At 40.2% G+C, this 20781-nt stretch overlaps 2 protein-coding genes across 3 annotated transcripts in view; both read left to right on the plus strand.

Annotated features, from left to right (window-relative positions):
* The first annotated feature begins 3249 nt into the window (after positions 1-3249).
* faimb (Fas apoptotic inhibitory molecule b) lies at positions 3250-6486 on the plus strand. Its single transcript, XM_053499201.1, has 4 exons — positions 3250-3463; positions 3575-3803; positions 4132-4181; positions 5743-6486. Exons 1-4 carry the CDS (start codon positions 3347-3349, stop codon positions 5878-5880), a joined length of 534 nt encoding a protein of 177 aa, XP_053355176.1. The 5' UTR covers positions 3250-3346; the 3' UTR covers positions 5881-6486.
* Positions 6487-7579: 1093 nt separating this feature from the next.
* The window catches only part of agap1 (ArfGAP with GTPase domain, ankyrin repeat and PH domain 1), a 147383-nt gene continuing 134181 nt past the window's right edge, over positions 7580-20781 (plus strand). The window contains exon 1 of one of the 2 annotated variants that reach the window (XM_053498464.1): positions 7580-8840. In XM_053498464.1, the coding sequence (XP_053354439.1) occupies positions 8678-8840 (163 nt within the window). In that variant the 5' untranslated portion in view covers positions 7580-8677. The remainder of the gene's footprint in view (positions 8841-20781) is intronic. The other variant, XM_053498465.1, reaches the window with a different exon arrangement.

Genomic DNA, 20781 nt, shown 5'->3' on the forward strand with positions numbered 1-20781 from the left:
TCCTGATTATACTGTTCTCCACTAAATATGTTTACTGCACTGTATAAATTCCAGAAATGTGGCACTAGTGATATTTTATGAATCTGTTACTTTATTGAAAGTTATTATAAAATCAAAGGTAAAATTTTAAAGGTAAAAATGTTTTATTGTATCAACAACAGTTGGGGTCCAAAGGTAACATTGTGGAACATTCTAGAATGTTATGTGCAGTGTTGGGGGACGTTACTTTTTAAAGTAACTAATTACACTGTATTACAAAATGACTCTCTTTAAAAAGTAAACAGTTACATTACAGTGTTACTTTCTGATAAAGTAACTAGTTTGAGTACTTTTCCATTGCAGAAAATGAAAACTCCTTTGTGATTCCTCATGCATGTTGTTTTAGTCAAGACCTTTATAATTATTCTACCATCATCACTCAGCGAAGTTTGGCCCATAATCTGTTAACTACTAATACCCCTATCTCACCTACTCGGTTTCGCGCAGTAGCCGCAAGTATGGTTCATCATGATTCATCACGAGTTTTTGCCGCTGTGATTAGGTTTCCATCTTTTCGCATGTCAGTCCTCGCATAGTCAAACCGCGTAGGTGAGATAGGGGTATAACAGCAGGAATAACAGAGGGGGGTCGGGTGGGTTATTGGGGGCGGGGCTTGTTGGACGACTTTCACACACACACACACACACACACACACACACACACACTAAGGGACTGAAAATCTGTCTGGCTTACAAAATGCTGTCTGGCTTACATTTTTGAAAAAGTAACTAAATAACTGAGTACTTAAATGGTGGCCCTAACGCCTTAGATCACGCGCTACATCAAAAAAGTAATTCAAGTACTCTACCAACACTGGTGTATGTTAAGCACTTGACTTGAAATATGGCACTAGACAAATAAACTGCAACTGTTTTGTATTTTATTGGATATTATTGTAATTAAAAAGTAATTACTTTTAAATTAAATACTTAAAGTAAGTAAGTAAGTAAGTCTATCCGTCCGTATCTGTCTATCCGTCCATCCGTCCATCTATCCATCCATCCATCCATCTATCTATCTATCTCTCTATCTATTAGGACTGCATCCAGCTGATGACCTGAATGCATGGAATGACCAGGTTATCACATCTATGAAATGTTCTACTCTGATGGCATTGGCATATTCCAGGACTCCAGGAGTGGTTCTGGTATGCATTAACTGTATTATAATAAAAGATAAAGGTGACCGAATGAGTGTGCAACTTCTTTTGGGCACCAGGCAGTGTATCTGAAAGCAGATATGAGCACAAATCTGCTAATTATGTAGCAGCTGATGAAGTTTTGTAGCCATAACCAGCTTTGTAATTTAGTCTCTATTTCAGAATTGCAAAAAAGATCATAGGCTAAAGTGTTGTGATGTGCAAATAACTTTCCTATGACCTAAATTTACTAAAGCTTTAGGCCTTTCGTACATTTTTCCCCATTATCCAGTGAGTAATCCACTGTGAGTCAGTTTTAATTTGGTTTGTTGTTGAACAGGAAAAAGTGCCTTGCAACATACTAAATTGTTCTATTCTTTTAATAAGTTTGTAGATTCTGCCAGGTTCGAGTCCTTTAAAGTGCTTTCAAGTGAGCCCATATTTTAATGAATGCTAAAAAATACACTTTGCCTGTGAATAATTTTTTTTTGTTCTGAACTTGGTTTATAGAATACCATAATGTGTGCACAAAAATGTTTTGGTCTCATAAGTATTCATCCATCCATCCATCCATCCATCCATCTAGGTACCTCTGTAATCCAACTAATGACCGTGGAGGTTAACAGTGACCATTGTATTTATTTCCATTTTGTACGACCGAGGTAGGACCTGTGGGCAGCATTTATACACTTTGGGCAATTTAGGAATGTCAATTAACCTAATTTGCATGTCGGGAATCAAACCCAGGACCTGGAGGTGCCAGGCAACAGTGCTTATCACTAAGCCACCGTGCTGCCGTAAGTATTCATGTATGGATTCATTTTCTACATACTGGATTTTTTCAAAACAATGAAATAACACATTAGGTAATTAGGTAACAACCACAACATTAATAACAACAGTCAGGTGTTAATTTAAGACATTAATTTAAGGTCAGCTGTTCTGAAACAGTTTTTGCAACAACAGTTATGTTAAGTGCATTTGTAAAACCCATTAGACACCATCATAAAGACCATCCAAACTTATCGCTGCTGCAGAGAGAAGTAAATTTAGAGTCATCGCTTTAAAAAGCCTCATCAATTAACAGATCATCAGATGATAAATGTTGTTAGTCTTACGGCTGCGTCATGTGGTCACCACAGCTGACCATCTGATCTGCACAACGACTTGGCAGAGGTTTAACACTGGCCGCTTGGGCCGCTTGGGCCGACACTGCATCCACTGGCTGGGATTTGCATCAGCACATTTCAGTATCAACTGTTCAAAGGAGACTATTGCATAGATAAAGATTTACATGTTTACAAATGGTGGATTCAGTGATGAGTTTGAATATTCATTCATTTTCAGTAAACACTATATCCAGGCCAGGGTTGACCTGGATCTGGATTTTAGCGGTGCGTGTTGGGAATACACTGCAACATTCCATGAACACACACATTAGGGGCAATTTATATTTAGGCATCAACCTACTGGTTTGTTTTAAAAGGTGTAAAGTAGAAACTCTGCACAGGCAGTAATATCAGCTCAGTATTAAACCAGTGACTGGTGCAAGAGAGAGCTCTAATAGTTATGTTAATAAAGTGTGGTTTTCTCATTCATCTTCATAAGCAAGTTTATCATGGCATATTTTAGGCCATGGGGCAATATAGCCGCACCAATCGATTTCCTGGCATATGTAAAGAAGGTAGGAGGAAAGTGGACACAGTAAGAACAAGTGAAATTCCATCTGAGCTCAGCTAATGTTCCACTAAGTGATGAAACGGATCTATACAAATAGATTAGATTACATTTTGATGCTTTTATTAGACTTGGATGTAGTCCAACAGCAGTCTGAAAAGCGTATTTTTATTTTTTTAAGTAAATGATGGAAAAAATGCAATTTACTTCAGTTTTATTTCACTGAAGACTTATGAATCTGAAGAACCACATTTCAATGAAGAAATAAAACACACACACACACAGACACATACACAGAGGGCCTAGTAATTTAAGCCGCTTAACACTAATGCATGAGCTGCTGAGTGAGCAATGGGTAAGAACTAAATGGCTTCAGGAAATTAATCAGCAGTGTACAACTATGGAGATTGTTAATATGTTCCGATTTGAGTTTGGGCAGTGCATTAAGATAGAATAGGGCAAATACGTAACCTGTATGCTCAATAAAAAAAAATGTCGAATGTCGATGTGGTGGGTATGTGGGAGGTGCCGCTCAGTGATGGGATTTACCAGATTGAATTTGAGCACGGAACCACCACAGGCAAGCGTGTCGTTTACATCAACAAGACGGTAAGATGGAACACGTATTAGATCCTAGATTGATTTGCATTTGATGAGAAACCATGTAGGTAATTCAAAGTGTCATAATATTGCAAAACTGAAAACTGTTTAATTCTGAAGGAGGTCCTCAGGAGGGACTGGATGTTCAAACTGGTGGGCAAGGAAACATTCCCTGTTGGATGTACAGGCGCAAAAGCTACTATAAATATCGAAGCACTTACCGGCTTTACTTATGAGTACACTCTGGAAATCAATGGAAAAAGTCTCCAGACATTTATAGAGACCTGGGCCAAAATATCCAAGACTTGGCTGCTGAAACTTGATGGTGCTGACTGTAGGATTGTTCTGGGTAAGAGAGAAAAGCAATGCAGCTGTGTTCAAGGAAAATACATTTAGGATCAAATAGCTAGGAACTAATTGTCTGTGCCACTCACTATCTTCAAGAAGCACATTGTATTCGAATGAATTTCATTTAAACCTGTGGATGCAGACTTCTACAGTCTGCTTATTTTTCAGAAAAGCTAGATGTTTGTAGCATGTGTAATTACAGGGATACAGTCATAGGCATACTCCTTTGGCAGATGTGGCAATACTCCTGCATGTCCTCATGTGCTCCATTTTCTAATGTGTTTTGTTTAAATACTTCATTATTATTGTTTTTTTTTACAACTTAACAGAGAAAGATACTATGGATGTATGGTGCAATGGTCAAAAGATGGAAACCATGGTAAGTTTAATTTTAAATCATGCTTTCGATGACTGATTGTACGAAAAGGTCCCCTGAATAATAACCAGTGCTTGTCATGTGGAAGTATAATCTGCTGCAGACAATTGAAATGTAAAAAAGTAAATATACAAGCAGTCAGGTCCATAAGTTCCTGAACAGCGACTCATTTTGCAATTTTGCCTCAGTCCACAAATGCACTTTAAATGAAGCAATCAAAATGTGTTTGAAGTGTAGATGTTCCATTAAGTCAAGGGGGAATTAATAAAAATGCTTTTTAGGAATAACCGACATTATTATTTTTTTTACGAAGACCCTCCATTTTTACTGAGCCTGGATGTATTGACGCCAGTGAATGAGGCCATCATTGGGCTGAAAAAACAAAAAGCAAAACAGACCGATCTAATACATTCTTAAAATTAAGAAATGCACTAATGAGCTCAGCGAGAGGCCTGGAAGACCACCAGAGACCACAGAAGTGGATAATTGCAGAATTCTTTTCTTGGTGAAAACATCATTTCACAACAAGTAGTCAGGAACACCCTGGAAGAGATTTAAATCATTGTCAAAGTCAACAATGAAAAGACACCTTCAGGACTGTAACCACAGAGCGTCTGCCTCAAAATGTAACACTCACGAATAGAAAGGCCTGATTAAGCTTTACTAGAACACACCTGCCCAGTTCTGGAACTAGACTTTTTTTGGACAGATGAAACCAATAATACCTTGTATCAGAATGACTGCAGGTGAAGAATATGAAGATTGAAAAGGACAGGATCATGATGCCTGATCATGATTGGGGTGTGTTAAATATGGTGGTGGCAGTGTTAGCTTTGGCATGTATATCTGCAAATGGAACAGGGTCAAAAGTGCTAATTAATGTTGTGACTACTAACAGAAGCAGCAGGATGAATTTTTTGATTCAGTTCAATGCTGCACAATTTATAGGATAGTGCTTCACTGTACAGATGGATAATGACCCAAAACATACTGAAAAAGAAACATTGACTCAAAAACAACAAAAACAACCCAAATCAATCAAATTTTATTAAATGAGTCAATCATTTCTAAGAATAAAAACAGAAATATCTACAAATAAGCATCAATTGAAGGCAGCTGGGGTAAGGGCCTGGCAAAACATCTCAGTGGAAGAAACACAGCATTTGGTAGTGTTCAAGGGTTTCAGAATTAAGGTAAATAAACCACAAAACAATTGCATATAAAAATTAAACATAATTCTACTATGTAGCATTATATTCGTTTGTACAATTAATTTCTACCTGGGAAAAGTCTGGAATTCTTTACCAGATAAAAAAATTATTTTGTTAAACCACTTGAATTAAGGCTGAAAGTCTAAAATTGAATCATATCTTGATTGCTTCTTTTCAAATAACATTGCCGGAGTGTACAGAGACAAAAAAAATGAAAATAGTGTTAGTGTACAAATACTTATGGACCCATATGTACATGGATCTGAAAGAACTTTCATGTGTGTGTGCCTTCATACCTACTGCATTAACAACTTTTACCTTAAATGTGTGCATTTGTATTTTTTAATGTACAGGGGGAGTTTACACATGATAGCGCTGAGACACATTTTGCAGTGGGGAAACATGAGTGTTGCATAAAAGCCACTGGCAGTGGAAAGAAAAAAAACGGAGTAATGCATACTCTGCTCGTGGACGGGACAAAGGTCATGTGAGGAAGAAAACAACCTGTTTCACTTTTGCGCACTTGAAGCTCAGGTGGTGGAGGAGCTGAGCGATTACTTCCTTGTACTCTAATACTCCCTGATTCAAATGTTATTGAAATTAAATTAAATAAATGTCTGAATGTGCTGTGATTTTAAGCAACTCACGTTAATTAAATAAAGATTTTATTGTTTATTTTATATTTGTGTTATTTCTATAGACACATTTGTATTAACAGAAATAGATTCTTGGAATTGTTTGCCATATTGGGTTTAAATGGATTAATTTTTTTTTTATATAAATTGCAGTATGGTGTGCACTGGAACTCATGTTGTATTAACTCCCATTGCCATTGTAAGTCCTATCTGTGTGTGCATATGCAGTTAAACACTTGATGTTGTGCTCAGATTACGCATTGCCTTGAGTGATAAGTACACCGCCTTTTTTGCTATGTGACTAGTGTGTTGGGGCGTAACCACATGGATGGCAGCTGCCACTCTTAAAATAAGCCTCGCCACCCCAATTTTTACCACACACCCTGTGTCCAAGAGGTTTATTCGATGCCTTATATGTTGATTCAATATCTTTTATTAATAACTATAGATGAACTATTAAAAGCAAGATAGAACCATCATAATGTGGACATTCATTTTGTACCAAGAAAGAGATCAGATATTATGCAAAAACAATATAGTCTCATGGGTAATGAAAGCTTTTCATTCATATTCTATATTGCTTATCCCTTTGCAGGGTTCATGTGGGCCTGGAGCCTTTCCTATGAGACTTAGGGCACAAGGCAGTGTACACCCTGGACATGGTGCCAATCCATCACAAGGCGAACACTATTTGATCTGTACCATTTGGGAATGGCGAGGAACCTAATTAGCATAGCTTTGGGCTGTGGGAGGAAAGTACGCTGAGGAAATTTACCAAGAACCATGCAAACATACAGTAGATGCAAACATAAAGGTGCGAGGGCACAAAAAAAGCTGTATAGAAGATGAATTAATGTTTTTAGTACGTAAAAGACAAGCAGAGATAGAGAGAACATAGACTAAAACAGACATACACACAATGACCCAAGTTCAGGACCAAACCTGGGAGTCCCTACCAGATCCGCAATCTTTCATTTTACCCAGTCGTTCTCATTTATGGTCCTGGAGAACCCCTGCCCTATACATTTTAATGCTTTCTCAGCCCCCACCCATCTAAAAACTTTTGTAGTCCAACTAGGGACCATGAAGGCCAATGGTGACTATCATTGTATTTATTCCTATTTTACGACATTGGCGGGACCTCACATTCACATGCGCCTTCACAGACTACGGGCAATTTGGGAATGCCAATGAGCCTAACATGCATGCCTTGGACTGTGAGAGGAAACAGAATACCGGGAGAAAACCCACCAAGCACAGGGAGAACATGCAAACTCCATGCACACAGCCCAGGGCTGGGAATTGAACCTGCACCCTGGAGGTGCAAGTGTTGTAGAGCAGGGAGGACACTAAAATATACTGTAGTGCTCCTCCAGGGATAATCACGAGAACCTCTGAACCTGCAGTAAATTTCTCACCTTATTATCTACAACCTGTGCTGCAGACTGCACAGGATTAGCGCAGCCAGAGCCGTAATGACTGCGCTGCATGGACATGAACGATTTTCCCAGTACACTGCGCAGTATTGTTGCAGCTAGGACCGTGACCAACGCTCAGCCGCGCAGCTTTCCAGTAGGAAACGTCCCAAGGAGCGAGCACGCGCAAATGGTGTGTGAGAAGAGGATACGGACGGGACGGAGAGCTGCTCAGGAGGAAAGGGGACGCTCGCGCCTTCGCTCGTGAAACAGAAAAACAGGACAGAGAGAGAGAGAGAGAGACAAGCGACCTGAGCGGAGCATAACGTCACGGTTGATGCGCGTGCCGGTGCGACAAGCGTGTGCTATTGAAAATAGTAAAGAAAAAAAGACAGTTTGGCCGTTGTTGTTTGGGAGCGCGCGCTGGAGTGTACACAGCAAGGGAGCGAGAGCGGAGAGTGCGCAGAACCGACACTCTCACGCGCTAGCGCGCTAGCACATCACACAGCTAGCTAACCGGCGCTCGGCTTTCTGAGTTGTTGTTGCGTTTATTTCCGACTGTTTTTTTCTCCCCCGTTTAAACCAAGCAACCAGCGGCGTGTAGAGAATATGACAAGCGCCGGGCCCGCTCATGAGTACTTTATTCTGCAAAAACTGAACGGGATTTAGGGGGCCTGGTGTTGGTTTGTTTCTTTCTTTCTTTTCCTTTTTTCTTTCTTTCTTCAACCTGGCTAGCTAGCCTTTATAGCCTTTAGCCAGTTATGACAAACACTTGGTGATTTCAGCAGGCTCGGTTTATACTCTGTGCTGTTCGTGCGTTTCCCTTCTCCGGAGGCGGAGGGAGGATATGGGGAAGCTGTGCCGAGCTGACCGTCTCCATCTGCCCCTCCAGTCAGGACTTCACCTCGGGGGAACTCTCAGCTTCCCTCCGGCCTCAGAGCTCCTGCCCTGGGATCTTCTGTGTGGAAATATCATCACCATCATCACCCAGGCGCACTTCAGAAACACCGACAGCTAGTTACTTTGGTTTGGAGTTTTGTCTAGTGTTGAACTTGTCAGTCGTACCCGTCTCGGAATTAATCATAAACAGTAAAGTGTTTTCTGATTGAAAAACATCTCAAAGACAGTATTAAGACACATCAAGGCGTGTTGGATCTCTGAGCATGGTCTATGCCTAAACCCTACAGAGACACGTCAGGACACAATCAGAGCCTGTTGAGACACTTTTCACCCACAAAATGAACTATCAGCAGCACCTCGCCAATTCGGCGGCGATCAGGTCCGAGATCCAGAGGTTTGAATCCGTCCATCCGAACATCTACTCCATCTACGAGCTCCTGGAGCGGGTGGACGAGCCCCTGCTGCAGAACCAGATCCGGGAGCATGTCATTGCCATCGAAGGTAAGCGATACCGGGTAAAGTTCAGACCCTTAATCGTGTAGTCATCTCTTCTGCATCTCCTTTACACCATTCACGATGTTTCATCTTATACCCTGCTCTGCACCTCATGCTTTTCATCTTTGATCTTCATCCTTCATGGTGAAGGGCATGCATATCTGCCGTAACAACGAGCTGGACAGGTTATCGGGTCGATTGTAATTATTTTTGTGAGCACTGAAACATTACTTTAGTCAGCAGGTGTGTTTCAGTGTATCGCTTCACAGCCACCTGTTTGGGGAGAAATTCCTAGTTATGAAATGCATATCCATTACATCATCGGATAATCTCAGTCATAAGTGCTGTTCGGATGAGATCAGATGTACAGTTTGAATGTTTGTTAGTTAATGAGCATTGCCAAGTTTGCACAGGATGTTAGCGTTTAAATCACAAATGGGAGTGTCTTCAATGTTACATCAACATCTCAACGTCCATATCTGCTGCATACACAAAATAATTGATTAGAATTTTTTTTTTTTTGGATGCAAGTTGTGTTTGATTGTAGGCTGTGTTTGTGTTAGGAGTTTAGTATTTCAAAAATGTTCTATATGTTTATTGGTATTTGGGCGTCTTTTTGATAAAAAAGCAAGTGTCTTTATCTTAAAGAAAAAGGTGCATAACCACAGAATAGAACAGACCATACTGCATGGCATCATTTCTAAGAGTATTTTTTTACATGGAAGGAGTACAGTATCTTAGTACAAGTAGTATTTTTCCAGATATGTCCGTGCAGCCCGTAAACATTAATGACCTAATGCATTCGGACAGAGCTGAAGTCTCATCGATGTTCATCTTATAATAACAACTTTACTCCACATCTGCGTATATGTAAAATCAGTTAAGTCTGAGAAGATGTAGAAGTTTTGTGGCAAATACCTGTAAGTAATATATGTTGTACATATATAAATCTTTTCGCATTTGCATACAAAAACTCAAGCTACATTGCGACATGCATGGTTATCTATTCTTGTCTGTTTTCTTTATCTATTTTTTTTAAACCCACAATGTAGTGTCTCATTCTGAACTCATTAACCCAACACATGAATAAACTCCTGCTAATTGAGGAAGTGTATATTGTCGGACCTTATACTGAGGTTACGTTTGACTGGGTAAGCTTTGAGAAGAGGCGATTGAGACCTGCTTAGGCACGTAGAACGATCGGTCTAGCAACATGTAAAAGCCCTTATACAAACAAGACTATGCTTCTGTTGTTGTTTTTTTCCTTAAAAGGACTAATTGAGAATGTGTGTCCTGTCTGCTTGGTCATGAGTATAAGTAAAAGTAACAAAGTTATCTGCTGAGTACTAAGGGACTGTGATATATGTGTGGTTGACTTTTGCTTTTTAAACACGGCGGTTTTCTTCACAACGTTTTCCAGATCAGTTCAAATCAGTTCAAATTTCTAGTTCAACTTTTAAGGCATTTTGTAAGCCTCATAGATTGACAGATGGCAAATGCTGTCTGAAAACTGATACAGGACACGCTTCTCGATCTTTTACTCCTGCAAACTATAAGATGTCTAATGGGAGATTTGGAAAGGAACAGAAAGGGCTCTGGGAGATGGACATGTGCACAAAGCACTGTGGACTGTGTGAGCAAGAGGTAGATGCAGAGTGACTAATAGAAATGTATTAACAGAGAAAGCCATAGCTAGAAATAGAGCTGAATTAGAAATGAGAGGAAAATCAAAAAGGATGGGAGAAGTGCAATTATGTAATCGGCTGATTGCCGTACCGTAATATAAGAGAGATGCTTTTAAACATTGCTGTGAATAGCGGTTATGCAACCGTGTACTCTGCCACTGGCCCAGGATGCTGATGTTAGGAGTCTGTGTGTCTTGGGGAGATCGGGCAATGTGCAGGGCACTCATTGTTTCTTTATAAATCGCTCTCTCGTTGTGGTCATCTTTGTTCAGAATGTTGCCGAGGCAACCCTCACCACAGCAAGTCATTTTAAAACATACACACCACACATGCCGAGCACATCTGTGAACCGCCCTGGCTTTTGTAGAGGGCATTTCTTAATGTCTTAGTGCAGCAAATTGGGCCCAGTTATCATTTTACTTTTAGAATTCCATGCGAGTTTTGTCTCATAGGCAGTGGCATAGTGGAAAAGTGGAAAAAAAATAACGGTAAGAAACATAAATCTGCTCTTTTGGGTTAGCTGAGGCTTGTTCGTAATTACAGACACGGCCCACATCCCAGAGCATACCACATGGTCCAACATGGTCTTCTTTTGCCCTTCATCTCTCTCAGTAAGCCCTGAGAGGAAGGGGCATGTTTGCAGTTGCAAGATAATTTTAGCACCACCTGCTCCACTGCACTAGCCTGCTGTTCCTAATCATTTCAACACACGTCATTCTGAACTGAATGGAATTGATCCGTATTCCTAGGTGAAATAAAAACAAACAAGAAAAACTTTTATGTACAACATTACCACTTCATGTTTCCCAGCGACAACTAGACTCGGCCGAAATGGGAACCAAGAGCTCACAGAATGTTAGCACATCCTCAAATTTAGAGACTAGGTTAATGCTTTAAACATCATGGTGTCATCGTGTCATTTGAACGTCAGACGACAGAGCCAGGGATCACCGGATCATTCAGACGGTGATGCAGGTTAAAAATCCAGCCCCTCCCACCCAGTTTGCCTGGAGGCCACCAGTAATTAATGTAAACGCATGCAGTTAAGAGCATCCGGACAGCGGAGCGTATTGCACCCTGTCTATTGTGCCAAGCTTGTGTGTACCGTCATGACTCTCTGTCCTCTCGCCTGCATCCTGCTTGTCAGTGCTTTACGTTTTACAAAGACTTTATCTGACAGCTTTTAGTGATTCATCTTGGTGGGAGCTGGAGGGTGGTGGTCTGTTTTATTTATTTATTTTTTTTTGGTACTGATTTTGTTCTGGTCCGGGACAGATCTCATTAGGAGAACTGCAGCAGGGGTGCCATATATCTGTTTAGATTTAATTAGGAATCCCTTAGGAAGATTCACTGAGGCCATTCGAGAGAAGGGGGTCGCGTGGGGGAGTGGTGTTCACATGTCAGAGAGGCAGCTATGTCAGTGCCTAGGGTCAGGGCGGAATTAATTGCCTGCACCCTTGATAGTTTTGTATTAATATCTGTTTGCTTTTATGTGGTATTGTTTTTATAATAACAGCAAATTGTTGTCAGGAACTAACTAGATTTGTAAAAGTTGCAATACCAGTAAATGTAACTAGAAATTTGTCTCTAGCTAAAAATGAAATTGCTAAATTGCTGCAATGTAGGTGAAATAAAGCATTTTGTTGTTCGAGTAATAAAACACACTTTTATTGGAAAATAATCAGCATCTTTGTGGTACATTGTGTACTACTCTGAATTCTTACTTATAGCTCAGATCAGTACATCTATTATTGAAATACACTTTTGCACAAATGCACTTGCTAGCCACTGTATTAAGGATACCTGTTTTGCAGCAGCACAGTGCTCACCATAGCCACGCAGTTTGCACATACACTCACCGTACATGCCCACTGTAACTGCACACTTAAAGACAGGAAACGTTTCTGGCCAGTTTCCGTGACCTCGGGGAGCATCAGATTCCTACTCTTGGCTGACAGGAGCGTCTGCTCTTGTAGCCCATCTGCCTCAAGCTTTGACTTGTTGTGCATTCTGAGATTCTTTTCTGCTCACCACATTTGTCAAGAGCGCATATTTGAGTTCCTTTCAGCCTGGCCATTCTACTCTGATCCATCTCATTAGCAAGACATTTCTGCTCAAGGATCTGCTACTCACTGGTGGTTTATTGTGAGAAAAGAGACTTTTGTAAATGAAAATCAGCAGTTTTTTTAAAAAGCAGTCTGTCTGTCAGGTCACATTTAGTCCTACTTGGTGCTTGATTTTTGTAAGCATTAAAGGTCCTATTATTACCTATTCGTTTACGAAGTTAAAATAGGTCTCGGACTTCCACTAAAATGTCGCCTAGCTGAAATGCACCTCGGTTAATGCATTTCTTCTTTTTTAAACAGCAACATGGGAAAGGGTATCTTTTTATTAATATGAGGTCACATTAGGGGGAAGATCTAGGTGATTTGTTTAAGCTCAAAAGGCAAAAATGGGCAAAAGGCAGGGATTTAAACATAACTAACTAAATAAATACATTTATTTTTTGTCAATGTTTTTTTTTCATACGCCAGAAATCCATTCAGATGTTTACAGATATCTAAAAATGGGAATTTTATAATCAGTCCTCTTTAAGTGAAGCTTTTTACTGTAAAATATACTGGTGTGATTGTATACGTTGCTCTATTTCCACATGATTGTCTGATAGCGTATGGAAAACGGCAAAACTATGAAAGTGGATGATGAGTGTTTATTTATATCCATACATTCTGTACAAGGTGCAAATGCATGAGCTAAAGAGGGATATAAAGACAGAAAAGAACTTGTTCATTGTGTTGGTAGTTGTGTATATTATAGAATATTATACTGATTACTGAATACATGCGCCTTTTTAAAGTCTAATTGTGAAGCAAAGAATAAAAGGGTGCAGGAGACCACTGCTCTGGGTTTGCTTTTGGCCTCATCAGATGTCTTATCCTCTCTCTCTCTCTCTCTCTCTCTCTCTCTCTGTGTCTGTGTGTGTGCATGTGCTGGATGTTTTGAGTGTGGGTGGTGAGAGACCATGAGTTCTCAGGCATAGCTGAATAGAGATTTGTTCTTTCCCAGTTAGAAGGAAGGCAGAGAAAAAACAATGAAATGACACACACTTTGCACTCCATTTTGATTCTTCCATCTTTTACACAAGCTCAGTCTCTGTTAGCAGATGAAACGTGTTATGGGTAAATCTAAAACTCGCACAAGCTAGTTCTCCTCAGTCACTACCAAGTAAAAAAGGGCACTATCTACAGGTTACAGTGTGGATGAACAACAAAAACCATTCAGCGAAGCTATCCAATCATTAACATTGATGAGTTCACGCATGCGGGGTAACTTTCCTCCTGGTGTTGTTACTCCACCCCGTGTTGTTGTTTGGCTGTGTTTTGGAGAAAACACGTGTTAGCCTTTGGGCAAAGAGTATGTGGGACGGTTAGGGGAAAAAACATTGCATATAAATACATGAGCTCTCAAATGCTTGTGATTGGTTAGCCCTGCTCTGATTGACAGGGGAGAGACTATGCGATCACTCCCACCTCGTTTTCACTAAACCCCCAGACATGGATGGCTGTAGGATTTATTTCAGGATTCACACTCTCTAATTCTTGTTGACAGGGTAAAGGATTTATTTATTTATTTTTTTTTTCAAGAGCCTTTTTAATATTCTGCTAATTGGCTACAGGGTTCAGAACCCTGAATACAACACTAGTTTACATGATAGTGAAGTAGCCCTGCTTCTCCTAGGCTCCACCCCGGCATACAATCTTCTTGTGTATTCTTAAATAGCATTCAACATTGTGAAACAGTTTTGACTGATGCAGCACCGCACGCTCTGTAGTGTTTTCCCAGCCAAATGGAGTTTAAATACAGAACCGTGAAGAAACACTCAGCTTTGGGGCTTTTCATGCGACCTCATTCCCAGCAGCTATTCAACACCCCTAGGATGTGTAAGGCATAAAAACGTGCCTGTTTTAAAGAACTGTGGCAAGTGGCATTATTAAAGCCTCCATGCTGGTAAGAATGGGGGAGGAACAAGTTGTCACTTCAGCCCCTGGGGTATATGCAGCTTAAATCATGACAGGTGTGAAGATCCATAGTTCATTGTGCCCATCAGACATAGGTTGTTTGTTTATTTGTTATTTAATGTTAAGAAAAAAGTATTTTGTATTTTATGATATTTTGCTTTATTAAACAGTAGATTGGTAAAAAAAAAAAAATAAAATCTGTCGGTGCAATGAACATTCCTCAACTGTCACAGCAGTCACTGACTGTCTGAGACCCACCTTTTCACCAAAGCACTTATTGTAATCTGTTAAGACATTCCCTCGTCTTGTGTGTTTGCTTTTCTTGCTGTAAGAACCCCCCAACAGGCTTTTACCCTCAAAGGTATTTTTAGCCACTAACCTTTTATATTTTTTTTAGGTCAGTGTACCTTCTTTTTTATTTATACAGAATGAGAAGAGAGATAACCATGTGGCCTGTCGTTTTCTTTTCTGCTGGGGCTCCCCGAGGAAATGGCAGCTCTGATCTGGGGATGCGGTGATGTCATGCCTCTCAGAACAGTGCTTTGTTGTGACCTTGGCTTGCTGTGATGCTCGTCAGAGTCCTGCTGCGTGTCACGACAGTAGATCCTTTTGAGAACTACTACAGTGTTTTGTTTACGATGCCATAGCCTGACGTTTTAAGAGGAACACGTACATTCGTCTGTAGTTCTTCTTTTTTTCCCCTTCTCAGTGGGAAGTTAGTGCTTACTGCTTCTTTTTTTTTTTTTTTCACTCACGTGTTATTAAGTGCATTGCCAGGAGATGATTTGCAGTAGCCGTAGACACTGCTATGGCCCCGGACGCCGTCCCCTGTGGCACTAATTTACAGCACTGCAGTGGGGGAAGGTGACTCCTTTTAGGGACTGGATGGGGCGGGTAGAGCTTTGGGAAATGTAGCTGTGTTGGAGGGAAATATAAGGAAGCCAGTGCATACCAGCTGTGGCATCCAGCTGCAACACTCTGGAAAGCAGGACACGGGAGTCAGATCCCGACGCAGACAATAGCCAAGCTCTGATTCAGACAAGAATAGTCTTCCTGCTGTTTGGCCATGATGCATCCCCCTCCTCCCTTAGTGTCCCCGAGGACCCGAGTACCTGATGTCACTTCCTGTGCATTGATCACTAGCTGCGGTGTTCCAGATGCTGCCGGTTCTTAAGGAGCTGTCTGGACAACTGCAGACGCTCTGATGGATCGGTTGCAACATCACTCCCGATCAATATGTTGCTTGTCGAAAGCATTTACATACATTTTCCGGACGGGAAGGAGCAGGGGATGGGGAGGCTGTGTCTATCATTAGATCTAATTACACTGCAACAGGATTATACAGCTCCGGAGACGCAGCTAATCAGATTCTGGATGGATTTTTATGTAATTTATTGGCCAATGCCATAATTTTACTTTACAGTTTTTTTTTTTGGATTGGATATAATGATATGAAGTTCCTCCCAGGCTGAAATGTCACTGAGGTAGAAAACAGCATCTAAGAGGAGGTGGATGAGAGAAACAGATTTGACTACTGGTCAGCTGCCCCCCCCATTTCCTCCCACTTGCCTTTTTTATTTAGTGGAATTTCCCCTCAGCATGTTTCATATTGGAAACAAAGAAAATACATATGTTTTACATTTGAAAATAATTCAACGAGAGAAAAGATATGGACAGTAGAGCTATTTTTGGCCCAGGACTACACAGTGTCATGGAGTCTCGCGCATAAAATCCTTCTGTGAGGGTGATGGTCATTATTATGCCTTACCTTTTTTTTCATCTTGATGCTGGTTCATGAGATCTTTTGCTTAGTGTAGTGTTAACTGAAATGCACTCACGGTTTCCATGGAAGCTGTATAGGGAAGTTTGTTTCAGCCACAGTAATAGGAAGAGCAAGCCTGATACTTGCAGACTAGTAGTACTAACCTAACCTAAACCAATCAACTGTTTTTGAAGTTTAGATCGCAATAGATCTATCTGCATGTGACCTCAGATGACCCTGGTCGTGTCATGAAGATAGATTTTGAAACCTGATTCCTGATAGGCTCAAATAACGAGTGTGTTATCCTTACCTTTTGGGTTACTCGGTGTGCGAGAGAGCCTGAATTACTGTAAGGAGTGAATGTGTTGCATCAATAGGAGGCACTCTTTCCATCTGCCAGTGTTTAAGAGGGGGAAAAAAAAATCAATGTCTCCCCTTCCTTGTGACGGGTCACCATCTGTCGGTTCCTGTACACCCCCCCCCCCCAACTCCTCGTGTTAACGCTGTAATTAATGTATGCTACCGCACCTCGTGAGTCTGCTGGTGGTACGGCCCATGCGCAGTGACCCAGTTCTTACAACAGCCCGAATTAATGATCCACTAATACGCCTCTCTATTTCTCCTTTTAATACTTGGCTAATACTCAGGAATGCTTGCAGTTTCCTGTTGAGTGCTGATTTGTAAGATAAATCTAAGCTTGTTTTGTATACAACAGGAGTATTTGATTAAAATAGGTGAAGGTCTAGTTAGGTGAAATGCCTCTGTACTAAATGTCCAGATAAGAAATTCAGATGAATGAATAACTGTTTTAACAGTTACATTTAAATGCTTATCTAGTAGCCATTAGTTTATGGCTAATCATGGTATAAATATTTCAATGTGCCTTCATGGACAAATCCCCAATTTATAGTTTTATGGATAGTAAATCTATAGTTTAGATTCATTTAAAAATAGCATAAGGTTTTTCAAATTTTTATTATATTAATATTAATAACTCTGTTTTAGACCTGATCTTTCTCCCCCATCCAGTCTTTACAGATTCATGCTTTTTTTCTCCCCTGCATTCTTATGTTTTACCAAATCCCAGGCTGTCCTCACTAAGTGCTCACTTAACTCCTGGCCTATAAGAGGAATGACTGCATTTATCATAACTTTATAATAAGCATAATTTTTTTTTTTTTTTAACTAAGAAGATAAAAAGAAAAAAAAACTGAAAACCTGTAACATTTTGACCTTTCTGATCTTTGAGCTTTTTATCTATTGGCGTAGTGAACCTCTGATCAGTTGTAAGTAATTAACGTAAATGCGCATGATTACATAAGCCGCAACCAAAATATTAACCTGTAGACGCAGATGTTTCTCCTCTGCTACTGTATTTTTTTACATGCTCAGTTTAGATCAGGTGAACAATATAATGTTTTAGTTTGTAATCAGTAAACTCAGTGAGATGAAACTCTCTCCCATCAGTCTTTCATCCACTGTGTCCCTGTCTAAGAAGGGTGAACTTGTATTTCACAAGTAGTAAAGCATCTGACTAATCATATTTCTTAATCAATCATAAGGAGGCAGGACTTATCCAGAAATAAGGTGGGAAACCTAACCTCACCTTAAAGAAAATGCTCATTCTGTACTAATATCAGTGTAAACAGTAAAACTGGAATCTGTACTCAGGATATTTTTTTTTTCTTTGTCTATCGGCTGTTCCCTTTTAGGGGCTGCCACAGCGAATCATCTGCCTCCACCTAACCCTATCGTCTGTATCCTCCTCTCTCACACAAACTAACTTCATGTCCTCGCTCACTACATCCATAAATTTTCTCTTTGGTTTTTCTCCAGTCCTCCTGCCTGGCAGTTTTAACCTCATCCTCCTTCTACCAATATATTTTCAATCCTCTAAACATGTCCAAACCACCCCAATCTGGGCTCTCTGACTTTATCTCCAAAACATCTGACATGGGTTGTCCTTCTGCTGAACTCATTCTCGATCCTATCTATTCTTGTCACCCCCAAAGAGAACCTCAACATCTTTATCTCTGCTAGACTCAGGATACATAATTTAATTTGATTAATTGGATGGTAGTTAAAGTTAGTTAGTAGACGGTTAGTAAACTTTGTATGTCGGGTTTAAAAGCCTGTGTTTTCAGAATGGTTTATAGTTTTATTAAACTGTGCCAGTCGTGCATAGATAAGATGACGCAGTAGCATTGTTTTGACAACTTTAGACTCCTTGACGTAGAACTTCTATTTAAGTCATTTACTGTAGACAGGATGACACAAATAGACGACGTAAATGAACACACATGGTGAACCACACACTGGGGAGCAGGTGCTCAGGTGAGCAGGGGTTACTATGGCAGTGGTGCTAGGTTCCCAGCATTAAGCTAATTAACCCTCCTGTGGAGGCTGCTACCGGCAGGCGGCTGCAGTGATTCTGTGCCATCTCTGCTGCCAGGGAACTGGGCCAGACGCCACATCGCTCCTCGACATCTTTTTATAACGCTCCTTTCAGCTTGTATGACATGAATTAAAGCCTTCCTTGTGTGTACTGAAGGCCCTTGTGTGAACAGAGATACTCTAATCACATCTTAGCAAACAGATTTAACATACGATACATTTACACTTGAACATGATGAAACACTATTCATGTCCTAGTGTGATAAGAATCAAATAATTCACATCACCACATTCACCTGAAGCAGCTGAAAAAAAACAAACAAACAAAAAATATACCGGGCAACGTCTTGTTGGTGATTTGTATTCCTAAACCACCCTTAAATTATACTTTTAAACAGGAAGGATGTTAATGAATTTGCCTCCGCTGTGACCTTGATTCTGTTGGATCAGTGTCCGATCAGCTCATCTGCCGGTTGCAGCAATAATTTGCCGTAAATCCTACTTACTGCTACATTAACCCCTGTGGTCGGAGGGACATTCGGAGGGCCGGACAACCTCAAAACATAACGGCTAAGCACCTAGTGGCATCAGTGCTAAAGAGTTGGCGGCACAGAAGAAACCCTCTGGAGCATGACCTGCTGTGAGTCACTCTGACAAACTTGTGATCGTGGTGTGTCCGCGATATTGGGTTGAATTTGGTGGGAATCTCAGGTAATGAGCAAGCAGACAAAACTGCCTAAGAAGCACCAATTTTAAATGCATGCATCAAAAATAAATGGCAGTCAGAATGGAATCAATGTTTAAATAACAAACTAAAATAAAATAAATACTGATTTTGGAACTTCAATAATTGCTGGGATCAAGTAATTCATACAAAATGCAGAACAGGACACTCGAAAGCTACAGAGAGATTTTTACTATCAAGAGAAAATTCACCACAGTGTTCATCATGGTGTAAAAACCTCAGTTCATCAAATATATTTTATTTGACTGTAATTCTTTTACTCCTGCTAGAATCCTATTTTATTCTGTTGACACTTTTGAAAAAGATTTTAGACAAGTAAATCCAAGTTCTTAGAAAAAAATTTTTTTAAACATCTTATCTAGTTTTAATATCCAGAAACAAAAACTGAGTCTGTCCATGAATATAGCTGTAGAAGCTGGCATGGCGTTTAAAAAAGGAAAGAATCTATATCAGCATTTATAACAGCTTCAGCTCTTCTGGGAGGGCTTTCCACAAGAACACTTGATGTTCTTGTGGAAAGATGAATTAGACGAGTGTGTTTATGGGAATATTTGACCTTTCTTTCAGATGCGCATTTGTGAGATCAGACGAGAAGGCCCGGGCTTACAGTTTCCGCTCTACTTTATCTCAAAGGTGTTCTACCGGGTTGAGGTCAGGACTCTTTGTGCGGCCCAGTCAGGTTTTTCGACATCAAACTCGCTCATATATGTCTTTATGGACCTTGCTTTGTGCGCTGGTGCTCAGTCATGTTGGAACTAGTGTGGGGTTGTTTATTAGGACTTGGGCTTAGCCCATTAATTCTAGTGAAAGAAACTCTAAAAAGCTTCAGTATATTAGGACGTTGTGGGCAATTTCAAGCTCCCAACTTTGTGGAAACTTTTTGGGGGTTGCCCTTCCCCGTTACAACATGACTAATTTACTAAATAATAATAAATAAAGAATAATGTATTAAATAATAGTAAATAATTAGTTTTATTTTGTTTGTTTTCCTACCAATGCAGTTATTTTTGTGTATTATATCATTGTAGTTTGCATCCTAGCAGGAACCCTTATGCTGTAATGTAGTTATAACAATGCTGCAGTGACATTCAATGTAATGTTTCTGAAAGAATGACGATGTTGAGATTGCCTTGAATGAATGACCCGAATGCAACCTAAAAACAATGGATAATGGACTTTATTTGAGGCCAATTAACATTCATTAGCACAATGTCTGACCACCTCAACGGTCCCTTAGGTTTTTAACAGGGTTTTGAATTCTGATCGGAGATTGGGACGGATACAACAGCTTCCCACACACAGTGTGTGTCTCATGTCACGCATCTCTTAGTGTTGTAATGCT

Source organism: Clarias gariepinus, chromosome 6, assembly GCF_024256425.1.
Source record: "Clarias gariepinus isolate MV-2021 ecotype Netherlands chromosome 6, CGAR_prim_01v2, whole genome shotgun sequence".
Lineage (NCBI taxonomy): Eukaryota > Metazoa > Chordata > Actinopteri > Siluriformes > Clariidae > Clarias > Clarias gariepinus.

What these genes read in the sequence shown, in the direction of transcription:
- faimb (XM_053499201.1), top strand. Translation starts at nt 3,347, where the DNA reads ATGTCGAATGTCGATGTGGTGGGTATGTGGGAGGTGCCGCTCAGTGAT. An exon ending in TCGTTTACATCAACAAGACG is followed by an intron (nt 3,464 to 3,574) that starts GTAAGATGGAAC and finishes TTAATTCTGAAG; the next exon opens with GAGGTCCTCAGGAGGGACTG. An exon ending in TGACTGTAGGATTGTTCTGG is followed by an intron (nt 3,804 to 4,131) that starts GTAAGAGAGAAA and finishes ACAACTTAACAG; the next exon opens with AGAAAGATACTATGGATGTA.